Source organism: Patagioenas fasciata, chromosome 3, assembly GCF_037038585.1.
Source record: "Patagioenas fasciata isolate bPatFas1 chromosome 3, bPatFas1.hap1, whole genome shotgun sequence".
In the NCBI taxonomy this organism is placed as follows: domain Eukaryota; kingdom Metazoa; phylum Chordata; class Aves; order Columbiformes; family Columbidae; genus Patagioenas; species Patagioenas fasciata.
In genome coordinates, this window is record NC_092522.1 from 62527565 (window position 1) to 62545369 (window position 17805).

The 17805-nt window shown below is 39.9% G+C and overlaps 2 protein-coding genes across 2 annotated transcripts; both read right to left on the bottom strand.

Moving 5' to 3' along the window:
- Positions 1-1678: 1678 nt before the first annotated feature.
- Positions 1679-7785, bottom strand: ZC2HC1B (zinc finger C2HC-type containing 1B). Its single transcript, XM_071807278.1, has 4 exons — positions 6607-7785; positions 5190-5254; positions 3044-3163; positions 1679-1825 (listed from the first exon to the last, which is right to left on the bottom strand). The coding sequence occupies exons 1-4, from the start codon at positions 6641-6643 to the stop codon at positions 1679-1681; spliced, it is 369 nt and encodes a 122-aa protein (XP_071663379.1). The 5' UTR covers positions 6644-7785.
- A 137-nt stretch (positions 7786-7922) lies between these two features.
- Positions 7923-17805, bottom strand: LTV1 (LTV1 ribosome biogenesis factor). Its single transcript, XM_065835378.2, has 11 exons — positions 17686-17805; positions 16030-16161; positions 15330-15518; positions 14193-14280; positions 13142-13262; positions 12117-12366; positions 11269-11396; positions 10186-10325; positions 9864-9916; positions 9039-9239; positions 7923-8427 (listed from the first exon to the last, which is right to left on the bottom strand). Exons 1-11 carry the CDS (start codon positions 17686-17688, stop codon positions 8314-8316), a joined length of 1419 nt encoding a protein of 472 aa, XP_065691450.1. The 5' UTR covers positions 17689-17805; the 3' UTR covers positions 7923-8313.

Here is a 17805-nt window from a genome sequence, read left to right on the forward strand (position 1 = left end):
GAAAAAGCATTATTTTAAAATTCCTAGAGTAGTCAAACCCCATTATTTTAGACTGCTTTTGAAGACTTGTCATTGAGATTGCTATTTGGTAAAACACCACTGAAGAAGTTGTGTCCTGCCAGCTGAGGTACATCCAAGAGCCTGGTTTCTGGGTGTGAAGCAGCATCATGAAAAACACAGAGCAGTCCTTCCTAGAGTTGTTTTTGACAGTGTTATAGTTCTGATTTCTGCTAAAAGCTATTCAGCAGCTTTTAGCACTGGCACAGTCCTACTTGTCTCAATGAAGAGTGTTCAGAGTCAAAACAGTCACATTCAGCCCTCACACTGCCCTTGATATTCTCAGACCTTTCTTCCCCATCCTGTGCCTTTTACAAAAGCGTCCCAAGCGTCTTTATCCTAATATCACAGATACAACATCTTGACAAGTCATTTCTCTTAATAGTGGCCCAGCAAAGGCGGTCCACGCAGCCCCCCAAAGCCAGCCCCGGACCAGCAAAGTGGGCAAAATGGTTCTGAATGCAGAGGATGGAAGGAGGAGGCAGGGCAGATGCCTGGCTTTGGGGGGCTGGCAGGGTATCTGGCACTTCAGGGGACAATGGGGAGCTTTGGGCTCTATTTGGAGGAGGAGGAGGAGAAGAGTAATATCTCTCTCTCCTCCCCACAATCCATCTTCTTTCTTTCCCATCCTGCCATTTAGGATATACATCCTCACTAGCCCCCTCAGGGATTTGTCTTCCCTAAAAAGCAGTGCTCTGGTTCCTTTCTCCACAAGTACAGCAGCTCTTGCACAACTTGGTTTCCTCCAAAAGGGAGAACGAAACGAAGGGGTATGCGCTTAGACTCAGGCGAGAAATAACAGGGTCATTAAAGTACACAGCAATGGAAATTCAGAGAAGAGCTTGACCCCAATCAAGGAAGGAAGATGGGTCCTGCTGCTTACACGGCACTGCTGTAGTCCGGAAGAGGAGAAAGGCTGGAATCACGGCAGCTGTTTTTGCCTTCATCAGCCACAAATTCCTGCTCTGGAAGTGAGCCCAGAGAGCTCCCCCCCTTCCTCTCCTGCCCTCTACCTTCCTAACACAGGCAGGATTCCAAGACCTTTTCCAAGATTGCTTCCGTGTTTCATAAATCACTTAATCATGAGAAATATTGGCTCTGTGTGCATCTTTTTGGATCTGTATCTTCTAACACAGTGACCTCTGCGCAGAGACCACACCTGGTATTAGTAGTAAACCAGACACATATTTTTCTGACTGACTTCCCCTATCTGCACAGTTGGGTGGGGGACAGTGGAAAAGCCACCACATGGGGATGGGGAAACCTATGTGCACTAGAGTTGTTTTGAATGGTGAGGGGATGCACTTCACCTTCTGTTATACCACCGTACAGCCTGCACTGGAAAACAGGCACCTCGACTCTCCCTGAAAAGCAGTAATATCAAATGCCGAACTTGCAGCCTTTAAATTTAAAAAGTATTTAGTTTTCTTTCCCATCACCTCTGCATTGCACTCCTACTCAATTTAAGCCAAGAAATACAGCTGAAAAACAGAGAGTAGAGAGGGAATTAATGTTCATGTTGTGTTGTGCTGCGGGGTGCAAAACTGAAGCCCAGCTGTGAATAATAAGAGTTCACTGCACTGCACTGATCAGTACAAGATCAGTAATAAGATAAACGAGATCACAAACCTGGATTGATGCTTGGTGGGGGAGGAGGTGGAAGGGGGCGGCCCTCCTTCAGAGCTTTTGTGACTTGCTTGGCTGATCTAATAGCATTAATAAAATCCTCATGGTGCTGCCTCCAGTTAGATTTTTTCTGTGGCTGATTCTGTAATGGAAACAAAGGAGGACACAAACTATATTTCCTTCTTGCAAGGGAAAAATCTTGAAGTGAAGGTTCTTCCTCTCTGAGGGAAAGAAAAAATGTTACAAACAAAAGAAACTTGCATTTTGAAAGGTGTAGGAAAGCTGATTTAGCCCTTTGCTGTCTATTGACAGCAGCAGAAGATGGACGAAAGAATAATGCCTTCAAACAAACTCCCTGGTCATGTCAGACCAAAGGGTGCTTAAGAGGGAATAGAAAAGATATTGTGACCAACACCTTCCCTCATCAGATTCTTCTACTTGCTTTAAACCTTTGTGCACTTCTGTTCCTTTCCACAACTGACTTTAAATGACATTTTATAACAGCAGCCTGCATGGATGCCAGATCAGCTGTGATTTGGCATCTCTGAATAAAATTATACACATGTATATACATGTGTATTACTCTCCTCCCCAGGAGAGCTTAAGTCTCCCCTCCCTCCAGCTCTGTAAATAAGTTGTTCAATTTAAATAAGTTTTTAAACCCCGTGAGTTCAACAGCTGTGAAACTCCATAGCTTGATCCTTGAAGATTTGGTGCTACTGACAGCTCTCAGGTTCAACCTGGGACATTTATGTACCAAACCATTTTGGATCATGCTCTTGCAAATTTCGGTGAGAAGGGAGCTGTCAGAGACTTACATAGGAGTCTTGATAGGACAAGAGGAAATGGCCTCAAATTGTGTCAGGGGTGCTTCAGATTTGATATTAGGAAAAATTTCTTCACCAAAGGAGTTGTCAAGCATTGGAACAGGCTGCCCATGGAAGTGGTTGCATCACCATCTCTGGAGGTGTTTAAAAGACCTGTGGAGGTGGCACTTTGGGACATGGTTTAGAGGTGGACTTGGCAGTGCTGTGTTAGTGTTTGGACTTGATGGTCTTAAAGGGCTTTCCCTACCTAAATGATTCTCTGATTCATAGCCTTTAAAATGAACATTTCCTAGAAGAGCAGAGACACTTATGTGCCCAGAGTAGTCATGATACCTACTGGTTTGGCTTCTGAACACAGAAATATTCTCAAATACTAGCAGCACAGGGAGGGGGAGGAAAGAATTGGCACTGAGTCAAGCACATGTGTGAAATTCATCCACAATATCCAGGTTTTGTCCCCAGAGGAAACAATAGCATTACTGAATGAAAGACTTCATATCGAGATAACACACGTGCTTCAATTTTAACTATACCTTTTGTGGGAGCTGCCTCCTCACAGTGGCGACTTCTGTTCCCTGCAGTCTCTGTTTCAAAGAGTTGAAGGGCTTGCGCTTCTTGTTGAAGACTTTCTTGCATATTGGATCGTGTCTCAGCTGGGATGCAAAGAAATGTGCCAAAGTCATGCTTTGTTAATGATACTTCCTTACACAGGCTTTAAAATTACTTCTGTTCAGGAGCAAGGCGCTGAAGCAGTATTTATTTCAGGTTCAGTTTAACTCCTGAAGGAGATTGGCAAAACTTGAAAAAGCTGTCCAAGAACAGCTGCAGTTCAACACAAGTAAGATGTAGAAGCCATTTCCATTTTGTTCTGCTCAGCAACATGATGGAGCCCAGCACAAATAATGATTTGCAGAGAAGAACAGACTGACTCTGTGAATAGGAATGGCCCCACTGGACTTCTCCCCTCCATTTTTCTTTCTTTCTTGGTCAAGGTGGAGAACAGACTGATCCTGTTCAAGAGGCAAATATTTACATTATTAGCTCTTTGAGTTTAGATAAGTATTCCAGACTAGGGGCTCCCCTGATGAACAGCAGCACAGTTCATCCCATCAACACCACTGAAACAGTGACAGTCCCTGTCTGGAAGGGAGCAGCTGCTCACCAGCACATGTAACCTGACAATTCAGAAGGAAAAGTAGGGATACCACCTGCAGCTGAAAGCACACAGAAATTTTAGGTAGGTAGATAGCCAGTGCTGAATTTGTGGAAGAGACGTGTCTCACAACAAAGGAGGCTTTAAGATTTAGAAACGTCTCAGATTTTAGCATCCACCTCATTCTTTCACAACAGGATCACCAGTCTCCTTTGTGGGGAACACAGTGAAAGCAAGAGCCAGGCTATGTCCTCCCCCTTGTGCTGTAGACAACATCTATTTGAGCCCATCTGCAGCTGGTAAAGAGACTGTTCCTATCTTCCTTTGCTTACTTCCCCTTTACTGTTCTCAGTTATTGTTCTTGATCTTCTCATTAATTTTTCTATGCCATCCACTCTCTTCCCGTAGGAATTAAGCTGCTGCCTGAGCAAGGCATTTTGTTTACAGCTCAGCTGGGCCAAGAAGGATCTCCTACTACCACAACACACATTTCTACATTCTTGTTTCCCTTTGAACCTTTCTACTCCTGTGCTTCAGGTCCTTATCTTCTGTTTCTAGACATTTTTGACAGCAAACCAGAGAGGAGGATTCCTCTGCAGGACTGAGAGGGGAGCAGATCCCCTGTCTTGCCCACCGAAGGGCACATCAGTCCTGCATCTTTGGGGCACAGGAAGGCACTACAGGACTTGTCTCTTATGCTAGTCGTAGTGACAAGAACCTTCCCACCTTCCCAAAAAGACAGCTGTGTTTTCAAACAATTTTGGTACATCAAACCACCATGTTCTCTGTGTATCTGATCAGAGATACCGAACGTAGAACTAACATGGGGTAGTTCTAACTTCATCCCAGTGTATTTTTGTTTGTTTTCTGTTCTGTCGTGGGGCTGATCTGATCCACCACAGAGCCACAGGATCAGTAATGCAAACTGAGGAGGGAGGGGTGCAGGCAGAGCGCCCCCCCTTGCAGAAAACCCCACCAGTTGGGTTGTGCCAGGCAAGCTGTGCAGCCACCCATTTAGTCTATAATCCGGGGATCAGGGAGGTCAGGGGGAATCTTTTCATTCACTTCAGCAGCTTTGGAACAGAGCCTGGTGCTCACATTACGCTGTCAAAGGGCCTACTTATCAGATGGTTTATTAGTCTGTTTTTCCCAGGAAGCCTGAAATAACAAATTCTGCCTAGAAACCTGGGAGACAAAGGAAGCTTCAGGTCAGTAATTCCTGTCTCACCAAGAGATAACATGTTACTTTAAATGCCATATATAGTAAACATCTGGTTTTGGACAAGCAGGTAAATTAAGACAGTGCAAGATTGCAGATTAAGCCACAATATTTCTGTGCATATTCTTTAATTCTCTAATCAGGTTTACTAATGAAAGCAGCTACTAGATCATTTGCTCTTTTCAACATCTTCAACCCATTTCTCCTCTAGTAGCCACTTCCTCCTTCTCCAGTGATTACCACCTCTTCCAGCTAAACACATTTGCATTCCCATTAAAAAAAGAAAAAAAAAAAGTGGGTTTTTTACCAGAACATCTTGGGCGAAATGTCTTCCACAGGTTTTACAGGGAATCAGATCTTGACTTCGGGCAGCTGTGTAAAATTCAAACCATGCAAGAGCCTCAGTTACACACTACAGGACAACTTGACTACAGCAAAGTCAGCATTTGGACCGAGCCCTTGCTGAAACAGGATTTCATTGTCAGAAAGGGATGTACATCTACAGCCACGTGCCAGGGCTCACTTCTGCAGAACTACCTTATTTATCTTGTTCCTGTGAAGCACAAACTCTCCGTTACTATGACAGACAGCTGTCAGACATTTTAATGACTGTTCAGGTATATCCTTTCACAATGACATCATGGTTGGGCAAGGAGATGATGGATGAGGATTCAAGTTAATTGCTGCCTAAATTCAGGGAGGGCAGGGGCTGGAAAGCAAGAGCAGACAACCTGCACATAGATTTATTCCGTTTTGTTTGTCAGTCATCAGGAACCAGCCATGGCCACTGATGGCTCAGGGTGAACCACCATCCCAGAAAGTGGCACACCATGTGTGACACAATCTTCATTCTTCAGACAGAACGTTTCCATGACACTCTGAACAGCATTCCAAGATGATCTTACTTTGTAGGTATCAAAGTTGTGGGGATTTTTTTGTTTTAAAATCAGTACTTTTTTGAAAAAATTGGTTTTTAAGTTACATGGAGAGTAGTTTTTAGCCTGACTCCAATGGCAGTCACATATTCTCATCTCAGAGCAGGGACATTACTTTATTAAACAAAAACAGCTTTTAAGAAAACTTGAATAAAAACAAAGAGCTCTTTTCATGAGAGTTGTAACCTACACAGTCAAAGATTTCTCATTTCAGCGTTCGTTACCTGCTCCTGCAAAACAAAAGAAATCCTTGTCTTGCTGAGCAGCAGATGTGTAACTGCTTTTCTTTCTTACCTTTTCCTTAGATTTTATCATACTCCAAGGCACAGAATTAAGGTCACTACAGTGTTTCATTGATTACAAGCGTAGAGGAACAAAGCATTTTTATAAGATTTTTCTCTTATTCTATTGCCTCTGTTTCAATGTCTTTCCACTTTTGTTACCGAGCAACATCTTTGCTTGTGCCTGTGCTAAGTCTGGACTACACTCTTCCTTTCAAGCATCCTCCTTTTTCTCCCCCATCTTTTTTATTCTGTTCTCATCCCCTCATCATTTTGACTTAATTTTTTTTTAAAGGCATTTACATACAAGCACAGTATTACTGAATCAGCAATGAGAAATCAGGAAAAAGGACAATTTGTCACAAACGATTAGTTACTTAGTACAACAGCGGGTGAGTTAAGGACTAGTAAAGAATATGTGCACTGTTTTAGTAATAAAGATTTTCCTTTTCGGTAAATCACAAATATCACATTTCACCCAAATCACTGAACAGCACCTGTTACTCACTTGCTTCATTTAACTCCATTCCTGGTACTCGACTCATCTTGACATAATAGTTTCTCAAATTTCTTCTGTGTTGTTGTCAGGAGCCATGAGGACGAGGTGGTCAGTCCTCATATTCAAAAACTCACACTTCACGTTACCACACATCAGCAATTACATAATAAACAATTATGACACAGGCAGACCCTGCTTAAGCCTGTGAAAGTGATGGAAACTAGTACAGCTAGCAGCTAAGTGAAAATCCTCAAACTTTTTCTAATCTTACAGACTAGTCTACTGATTTAGTTAGGACAGACTCTTAAACAATTTTAGAAAATGAAGACTTAACCTAGATGTGAATACTGTATTGACACTTCTGTTTTCTGAGCAGTGATCAAGAGACTTGTAGACTTCAATGCCTGTTTATTTCCTTCTCCCAAAACCATGTTACTTTATAAATTTAAATATATTATTAAAGACCTTACCAATAAGAACAAGTACTTCGAATTGTTTCCGTACATTAAAAGGCCTCATCAGTCCTTCTGTTAGCTTATCTCCATCTAGTATTCACAAAACTATTAAAGGAATATTTAAGATGCCTTGAATGTAGTAGCAGTCAAGCCACTCCACTGATGTGTTGGTTATTGTGTTCCTTACCAGTAAAGTGGCTAACTTTTAACCCAAAGGCAGAAGATTCCTCAGTCTATAGTCCTAAAGACCTAAAGGTGAGGGTTTCTTAGTAATACAGGAGGACTGACTACAAATCCAATTAATTTCTTTCCCATGTGTGGACTGGTCACTGGTCACTATCAGAATAATTCACATGCACAGTATAGAAATTTAAGATCACACCAAGCCTAAAGATACTGGTGTTCTGCTCATCTTCAGAAAGTCTTTGCAGCAACTGTAGTGCCTCATAAGCTTTTGTTTCAATGAAGCCAAACTGAATGCAGGACCTGAATAATAATATTTCAGGAAAAATCAATGGCTATCTGCAACATACAGTATTTTTCTAATTATCAGACCAAGTACTTTTAGCAAAGCTCATTTCAATGGCAACAGTCAGGGTCACTGATTACTGCACCTGCAAAACTTGTTGCGACAGATTTGCTAGAAAATGCAGAACTCAGGTTAGGTAACAGGGACATCTGGCTACACAACAGCTTTTTAGACATGTCTTTTTACAAAAGGTTACTTTACATCTTTCATAATAGTACCCAAACAATAAACAATCAACCCAGAAAATAACTAAGGAGCAAGTGAAAACTCCTTGACTTACAAAACCATGCTATATCAAGGCATTACATTTAACCATCAGTATAAGGGAGAGGAGACATAAATGCTTTGTAAACTGAAATAATTTAATAGAATAATCTAATCAGATCAAATCTGTAGGATTCTGCTGACTTGTTGAATACATTCAACAAATATATATAAAACCTTGTCCACCAATAGCTTGTAAGAAAAATATTTTTTTAAATTGTAATACATTTCTACTGTAATGGAACTTTGCTACAGTTACCATGTCACTCATGACAGAATAGACATCACTAATAATATTGTCTTATGTATAACCTCATTTCAGAAAGGACGACAAGTTACTGGTTCTTTTAACGGTAACAACCCCCAGAATAAGCCCCACTGAGGACTGGCAAAGCTGTGAGTTAGCAGTTCCCCTCTCAGTACAAATGAAAACTTAAGGAGGTTTCCACAGTAAGTTCTTTAACTTCATCAAGACAGTTTCAGTCCTTGAACGTTTTGTTTCAGATTGAGCAGCTCTTTTTCTTGCCTTGTTTTCTCCACTTTGAAGGCTAGCTTGTTGGCTTTCTTCTCCATCCTGCGTTCCTGTGCATACAGATAATAACCATTTTACAAAACAGGCATAAAGCACAAAAAGACACCATTCTAATGAACAGTTATAGATCATCAAAATAGCAGCAACCTGGACAACGTTATTATTTATGGCACTAATTATTAGTAGTCAAATTAATATGAATACCACTGGGATTATTACCTCAAATTAGCTGAACCTTTGAAGATCCTGGCAATTTCTGTTGCTAAATAGAAAAACTAGTGTATCATCACAGCCAATTAGACTTCTCACATTTCTTTCAGAGACATTTCACTTTGTGCGATCTGAAACATCACAACTGGGTGGTTTTTGCTTCCCTATATAATCAGGAAATATGAGGGCTCCTTCCGAAGTTATTTATATAACAGTGGCCACAATAACAGACAAAAATTTCCATACTGGAAATTGAGATGGCAAAACTATAAGGTTAACTTACTTTCCAGTAGATTTTTTTTTAAAGAAGCAATAATTAGTCCTTTGAGTACAGCAAGCTTTTCCTATTAATTTCCACACACAAGAACAAATGAGCTTTAAAGAAAGTTCATTAAGACAGAACAGATAATATAACATATTTTTGCAGAGTCTTATCTAAAACAAGCTGTACCTTTCGCTCCTCTTTTATTGCCTGTTTTCTAGCTTTGCGATCCTCTTTGCTCTCGTCTTTGGAACGGGGCTGTGTTGATGCTTTCGGCAGGTCACTGCTGTTAATCATTTGCATGCGTTCAATCTGCTTAATAGTAAGACCCTTCTGAGGCAAGATGTGTAGGGGAATTCCAGTCTTCTGGGAAATTTTTATTGGTTTGGGCTAAAATAGAGAGCACATATGTATTAACGGTCCCCAGCTTTCTCTTCAAGACATGCTCATTGCACTGCCCTATCAGTATAAAAACATGCGATTCAGATTTAGCAGTAAGAAACATGTAAGTTTCCTCATACTATTTTCTTCCCTCAGAAAAATGCACATTAAGTCCAAAGTAAGAAATCGAACACACCTGTGAACAGAATGTGGCCTCCCAGAACAAGTTTCTCCCTTTTATTTAAATATTTCTGAAGAAAGAACTTAAGCAGTCACTTAATATTCCTTTATAAGCTTTCAAGAAAAAGGTTTCCTTTTAAAATCTCACACATCCAGAACATCAAGCTGTGCTCTAATGATGTGGAACAAGATATAGATAACAAGAAAGCAAGTTCCTTGTTCTCCATCTTTCTGCCTAGCTATTACAGGAATTTTGAATTTAGTCCATTTTCCTTCTAATAGAAGAAAATACATCTAAACCCTCCTTCAGTGAGGAAGTAATACCAGAGGCTAATGCCCGCCCTAAACCTCTCTTCTGCTCTCTCCTTGTTTAAAGACAGATATTGAGAAAACACTTTTGTCTCAAACCTTCCCAAGCCAGGTTGTTACTTAGAATAAGTTTAACGATTTTACCTTTGATGGCTCCTTAATAAGTGTTGGGTGATTATATAAGTTGGAATATGTACCTAGGTCACAAAGAAAAAAGTAGTGAAGAAAAGCTTGTAAATAGAAGTTAGGCAAATTTATCATGAATTCTACTACTATTTAGTTTCTGAAGATATAAAATCGGAAGAATTATGTTATCCCCACAAATGCAGTAGTTCTATCTAGCAAGAATTACTGCTGCTGTGGTCCAGAAACATAAACCATTTTACCTGAAACAGCAAAGTCCTGAGATCCCCTGTCATTAACTTCGAAATCCTAGGAACAAACAAGTGAATTCCAAAATACTTACTCAAAATGGATTCACAATCCCACTTTTCTTTTGGTTCCTCAATAACTACAGTTACGATTTCTTCCTTTTCTTCTTCGCTTTCTTCATCCACAGGAGAGTCTACATCTTCACAGGGTTCAAGAGCATCCAATTTCACACAACTTTGAAGAAGTCCAGGGAACAAAAAAATAAGGTTTATCTTTTCTTGAAAACATGTAATTACGTAAACCCAGCGTTGCCTCAGTAAAACCCCAAATCAAACCCAGTTTTTCCTAATGAAACTTGCAGCAAAAATAAGTTTTCTTAAGTAAGCATTCCCCAAATAAACCAAAACATTAGGACAAGAGACATAGTTAATAAAAGAAGTTATTTGTGTATTTCAAAAACATAGGTCACACAGTATTTGTGACTGAATGGCAGGAAGAGAAGAGAGTATACTTTTTAGTCCATAAGCAAGGCCTTGTTACTATACTCTGCTACTGACCAGTAGCATCTTTCACTACGAGGGACACATTACCATATCTTTCCATCAGGAAACACAAGACTAATGTGGGAATATTTAGTCATTTAAGTTTGGGATAATAACACCTGCTTTAAAACAAAGTTTTACATTGACACAGGGTTACTTTATAAGCACCAATTTTTGCAGTGCTCCAAACAGCAGTACCCGTGCAACAGTCACCAGCAGGTTTATTATCATGTAACTAGGTATAGAGTGGAATAAACTGCATACCAGCAGGATAGAATATACTTAGCCACAGAGTCTGATAAAAAAAAGTAAACATATAAGGAGAAAGGTAAGTTACACTAAAAAGTGAAAGGAAGGATGCCTCTAGATATTACTTACACTAAGTTCAATAAAATTATACAAAAGGAGCATAATCTCATAAAAACCAACAAAATGCCTCCACTTAACTTTACAATCTCATAAGCTAAGAGTGACATTCACTGGCATTAAAAAACAGCTAATAGTCATTCGTAGCTGCTTTTATTGTGGGGTGTAATCTTTGAGTACATGAACTGGAAACAACATACTCAAACTTTCAATATAAACACAAAATTACACAACTACTTATGTGAAGCAGTACTTCTGAGAATACATACTCCTTCGCTTTCTCTTTGAAGTAATCATTCAGGACCTCTTGCAGCCGAGCATTGTCTGTGTTAATATAACCTTCTAATTCCACATTGTCCAAGGCTCCAATTTCATCTTCATCAAATTGTTCAAAAAACTAAAATAAAAGAGTGGACATCTGTAGCCAGATCACATTTATCATGCACCTTCTTGACAGATTAAAGATCTACACATTTCTATTTGCCCTCCTCCTCTTTCCTCTCATTTGCTGAAAAACTGTCAAACACATCTGCAGTAGGATTTCCTCCTTACTATCAGTGTTCTTTCAGCATAGGAGTGACAAAATTATCTTTTAATAATATGTAAATCAGCTTCTGGAAAAAGTTTCTTATTCTGATGCATTATTTCAATTTGTACACTAAAAAGCCTGTCACTGCTCAGGACAAACGTTACACCATATTTCCACTGGTCTGACATCATTCCACGAATGTACGCCTGGCGCAGTGGAGAGAAAGGGTGAAAGAAGTGAGTCTTTACCAGGCACTTGTACATGATTTGCTGCTTTGAACTGAGCCTCTCAGACAAAAGTATAACACTAGCTATGAATGTTCATTACAGTGATGGGAATAATTTTAACTAACTATATCAGTGTTAAGCCTTTTAATAGCAAGTAACTCTGCAACACCAAAAAAGCCACTGAGTGCACACAATATTAAATGCAGAATATGTGCAAAGAACAGCTGTTTGATGCCCTGACTACTGCAGGCAGTTAAGAGTTTGCACAGGCATACAGGACACCACTTTATAAAAGGCATCAAAAGACAAAGAAGCATTAAACACCCTTATGTTTAACAGCTACATTCTCGAGCTACCTCACCTTCTCAAATCTGTCATCCAACAAGGTTAACTGCTCATTCCTTCTCATTACTGAAGATGACATAGAATATTCTGTGAAACGACTCCTGGTTTCTTCTTGCATAAAAAGGAATTCTTTTGTTTGTCCATTAAACCCATCATCTGATAAAGGACTGTCTGAATCATAGTCGTTACCATTACTGCAACTATCCTTTTCATCACTGTCATCCTCCACATCTTCCCATTCATCTTCATCCTCAGCATCTGATCCCCTGAACAGAAGTATAAAATAGCTTTAGAATAATACACGGACCTTTTCACAGCTCTGACCAACGCTGGGTTATCCGAAACAATTTGGCAACAATATATTTAAATCTTGAGAAACAAAGATAAAAAGTGATTATTTTCAAGCCAGTAAAAGAAAAACAAGTTTAGTAGTAATGGTGTTGCCAAAGTCAGCATAGTGCTACTTCTGTCTGAAAGCTGAAAACTTTTCTGGTAACTGTTGGATCATGCACCTGTGCACTGGAAGTGAGGTTATGTTTACATTCAATCATACACGTCTAAGTGGAAAAAGAAAAATACTAGCTGCAGTCCTGAGCACTAGAACTAGCAAAATTTCTCACTGCTTGTAGAATGATGAGAATGATACCAAAACCTAAAGAAATAATAATGGTGGGGTATCACATGAAGTGTTTGTAAGGGTTCTGGAAAACAGCCATTGGCCTTCATTAATATTATTACTGACGTATTCTACATGTGATAGATTGCAATGTTTTAAATAATTCCATACACTGCATGTGTAAACAAATACATATAATCCATGAGCTCAAAGTAACATATGAAACCCATCTCTTGGACAACACATAAAAATTTGAGTTTGTAAGATATCACACATACAACACAAGGTGATACTTTCTTCCTTTACCACAGCTAAGTATTCAATTTGAAATCTGAAACTACTCTTGCTTTCTACAACACCACCTGAAATAACAAATAGCATCATTCCTATTTACACATGTCAAACAGTTCTAAAGCTCTATGTACCCTTTCTGTGGTTCATTTGCTTGCAGAACAAAATCATCTTCCAGGATATTTTCTGGATTGTCAAAGTCAAAATCATCATCAAGAGCTGCAACAATATCAGGATCGAAATCTAGCCGTGGTCCTAGAAAGTTAAAAAAACAAAACAAAACATAAATACATACATTCCCCTGACATTATGAAGCTACTTTCCTGGATAAAAAACAATCCGACTAGACCATTAATTTGCACTTAAGGAAAGATTAAATTTAAGAATCACAAAATTCCTCAGTAATATTTCTAGATTTGATACAAGCCAGGGCAAGTCACCAGCCTCTTGTCAATTTTCCTCATCCAGAAAAGAATGTTCCCCAGGGGTCTGAAGCTTTCATAAATGTATTTTAATATAATCTACTTAGAATATTGTTGAAGAAAAAATATCCAAGTTAAAGTAGTGTATGACCAACTGCCAACCTGAGCTCCCAGCCCCTAAAATTCTCTACATTACAAAAGGTCAGGAAGTGTCTCTCTGCAGCAATTAACAGAAGTTTTTTTAGCATCCTTCTGTCAGAACAGAGAGAACTGCCACAATTAATTCCTGTTATAAAAGATAGCTGTAAAGTGAATGTGTTCAGTGCAAGCACAGATAATGAAAGTGTCTTTACAGCTTGTAACACTGAAATAATACTAATGAAGGAAAGTAAATATCACTCAGCAATGGAAAAGAAGGTAAATTTTGAGAGTGAAAATCCAGTCCCAGACTTCCATTCAAACAGATGGAGCAATAAATCAATAGTGTTATCTATGGTTTTCCCCCATTATTAGTTTGTATTTACTACACAAAAGTAAGAGCTCATGGATTCCGCCTGCCCAAGCAAAGCTAAAAAACTATTATTAGTGCATCACAGAAAAAGTTCTCAAATTGAAACACAGGTCTCTTATAGATCATTCTTTTAAGTCTCTTATTGAGCTTGTTCTAAACCAAAACTAATATGACACTGTAAACGAAGCCATAATTACATGTAGTACCTACATGGCAACTCACATTGCAGAAAGGTAAAAGAGTTAAGGATACCTGAAACAGGAGCAGCTTTATTCAACAAGCCCACAACTTCTTCAAACTCTGTGGCAAATACTGAAGAAGGCAACTTAATAGATGGAGCCTTTATAAAAAGAAACGAAAAGCCAACATCACAACATATTCTCAGTTTCTCATTTGAGCTCATGTTAACAAAAATGTGCAGATAAGCACGTGACCAAAAAAACCTCTGTGAGAGCTACTTAAAGTAGCACTTGTCTTAATATTTATTGGTGGCATATTTTCAAAGTTATGCAATGAAAGCTGGGTTAAGTGTTGGCAGCATTAATCCTCATATCAATATTCTCCAGGTATAGGGACAGTATTTTGGCATGTCTGAAGCTTTTTAGAGAACGGTTGTGCAGCAGACACAATAAAATTTATAATTTATTTTTTGTTCTGGAGAACACTAGCACACATTTAAAATTAGTCCTTTATTGAAAGGCTTATTAAAAGCTTACTAACACCCACATCCAAAATAACCTTAAATCTTATGTAGTACCACTGAATTGTATCTGAAAGGTATTTCTGACTAAGAATATTGGGTTTCAACTAAAATTACAGTACTGGCTTGAACCAAACTCCCACAATTAAAAGTGACTGACTGGCAATTTCATAATTCCTTGCTTGAAATTACTTGTGGAATTTCATTATGCTACATCATGTTGGAATGGAAATTCAATAAGTTACGCCACCAATCGATAAGTTTAGTTTTATTCCCTTTGGGTTGTTTCACTTCACTTTAAAAACATGGTGTGCTAGTAATACGATCTGGTATATTTATAACTTTCAGAGCATTCAAAAGTTCTAAAAGTCTTAAAAACAAATGCCAACGCCAGAAAAAAAAAACAAGGCTTGTTCAAACAAACACCTTTGTAAGCTACCTCTGTCAAGAAAAGCTTGTCATGGGTCCACAAAATCTTTTTAACAGTGTGCTAGCAAAGTACTGTTCATCAATAAACTTTGGCTTGTCAACTTTTGGTTTTACTTGTAGGGAAGTCTGATAGTGCGTCACAAGGATCATATATATATGGATCAGTCATGATAACATTTGTTGAATATGCTTAATGTGTCCATAGGATGCTAAACTCCAAAAAACAGCATAAGATTATTATTACAAAAAATACTACTTACTGGAACTCGCTGAATTTCATCTTCTATGTGCCCCTCACTTGTGACAACAATTCTGCTTTGCTGTCCATGCACAGAAGGGACAAGCTCAGAGGGACCAGAGGCTTCTTTCAGATGCTGCAAATAGTCATAGTCATCATCAAAGAAGACTCCATATTTCCGCTGCTCTTCCCTCCTTTGCTCCTCATGGCCCTTAGAATTGTAAAAAGAAATATAGTTAGTTAGTTAGCCCATTTAAAGCTTATTACCAAAAAGAAAAGTAACTCATCTATTGAGAATGACTGAATTCTTAAGTCCTTGTAGTCCTCTCTACTCATTACTCTAAGCATAGCCAACTAGAATGTTGTAACCACCTGGTTCAGTCTGGGGTTGCTGTCTGAGCAGAACCTTAAACAATGTTTTCCATAAGCAGAAAAACTAACAAAGCCTGTTTCTTCAGCGTGGGTCAGGCAATCTCTTCTTTTTTTTTTTTTTTAATATGTTTATATCCCTAATACTAGCCAGTCACCCTTCAACCCAACAGATACTAACTCACAACTATCAAATTCCCTATAACATCCCCTTCTTTGTAATAAGGTGGACTAAAAACTACCTTCTCTCAGGCTATGTTTTTGAACTGTATCATTGCACACCCACTTTTCTTCCTCTCCTGCACCATTTTTATATCTCATTTTTTATCTCAATATTAGAAGTGAGTATTTACTTTCTGTGTGGGAAGCAGAACTCTCTGGGGTGCTGTATCATCAGCAGCAAGTGGATCCCTCTGACTTCTGTGCACTAAATGAAACGTTACCGCTTTCTTCTTGTCTATGAAGGGTTTCTTTTTCCTGTGAGGCTGCAAAAGGATATTTGGTTAATCATAATTTAAAAATGAAATATTAAATGCACTTTAAAAATAATCTTTTGCCTGGAGCATGCTACTGTATTCCTTTTAAGGCAATGTTTTATATACTTAGAGACAAAACAAAAAGAGACTAGTGGTAACTTGACTCTTCTCACCCCCCACACAACAGCCATTTCATATGTTCTAATAGCATATGTAGCTGTATTCTGTCGCAAAATGGCAATGCATTGCTACAATAAATATTTGATTATAACACATATACACTAACATATAATCCTAAAAAGGAATTTCAAAGTAACCACTTTCTAAACCCATAGTTGAATCCGAAACAAACTTCATCCAAGAAACACAGGGAACTGATGTAAGGAAATATACCTAGACACACCCAGCTTCATGAAAATTGTTTAGATAGATGTTCCTACACTGGTAATTCATATCAACCATGAGAACTATCAACCGCACCATTGCACAGACATAGCTCTAACATCGAAAAGAGATCTACATTCTGGATCAGCAAAAACCTGAAGTATTGTTAACTGGGTGAAAATCCTTCCTACGAGTTAGCACATCTGACTTGGGGAAATACTTTTATCAAAATTTCTTGCTTTACTTACACCAAAATGTGTTAATAGCAGGTATATCCAACCTAGAAACTACTCTATGGATCTAACCTATCTACTTCACCTGGTAACTGTAAGCATACAGCATTACATACTATGTTAGAATCACAGAATGTCCTGAGTTGGAAGAGACCCACTGAATCATCGAGTCCAACTCCTGTCCCTGCATATGACAACCCCACAGTTCAGACCATATGTCTGAGGGCATTGTCCAGTGTCTTCTTGAAGAGGGCTTGGGGCCGTGACACCTTCTTGGGGAGCCTGTTCCAGTGCTGCACCACCTTCTGGATGAAGAACCTTTTCCTAATATCCAACCTAAACCTCTCCTTTATAACCTTTGTTATATCAAAGTTCAGAGCATATCAACTGCCACCACATGTCTTGAGTTTTGGGTTTCTACTCCAAACTGCGCTTTAAAATCTTATGCTTGGAGCAACCGTGGAAGGAAACACTAAGTTTTATAAGCAGGCAACATGCCACCGCTATGAACAGACTAGCTGCCGACTGACGCTACAAGCGAGGTGCCTGTAACACCCCGACGCCGAGCAGGAACCTGCCCGCCCGTCCCCGCGGCTGCCGCCACACGCCTCGCGACGCCGGGCTGGGCTGGGCTGGCACGAGCCTCCGCCGCTCTCGCCCGGGCGGCCCAGACCGCCCCTCAGCCCCGCTGCCCCCACCCCACCGCCGCCTGCTTCCTCCCCGACCCGCCGACCCCTCCCGCTGCCCGCCGCAGGTCCACAAGTCGGGCCCGGACAGGTGCCCTCCAAACTCCCCTACGGAAACGGCCCGATTTCCACCCAGACGCTGGGGGAAAAGGGACGGGCACGACAGTGACCGAGTCGCTGTCGGTCGCCCTATCCCCTGCCCTCCTCCTCCTCCTCTTCCCAGTCCTCACCATGGCGCGAGGACAGGGGCGAGGGGAAAAGCCGCTACCGGCACCCCCGGTCCTGCGAACTCTCACGTGGACCGGCCCTCAGCACCGAGGAGCTGCGGCCTTCCTCTTGGGATAAACCAG

Bases quoted from the DNA above. Each gene is read 5' to 3' on its own strand.
- LTV1 (XM_065835378.2), bottom strand. The intron at 14,281-15,329 runs GTAAGTAGTATT...CTTTTTATAAAG, and splicing joins ATGAAATTCAGCGAGTTCCA to GCTCCATCTATTAAGTTGCC. The intron at 8,428-9,038 runs GTACAGCTTGTT...CTGTATGCACAG, and splicing joins CAATAAAAGAGGAGCGAAAG to GAACGCAGGATGGAGAAGAA.
- ZC2HC1B (XM_071807278.1), bottom strand. From the start codon at position 6,643: ATGAGTCGAGTACCAGGAATGGAGTTAAATGAAGCAA. The intron at 5,255-6,606 runs GTGAGTAACAGG...AATTTTACACAG, and splicing joins AATGGAGTTAAATGAAGCAA to CTGCCCGAAGTCAAGATCTG. The intron at 3,164-5,189 runs GTAAAAAACCCA...TTTGCATCCCAG, and splicing joins ATTTCGCCCAAGATGTTCTG to CTGAGACACGATCCAATATG.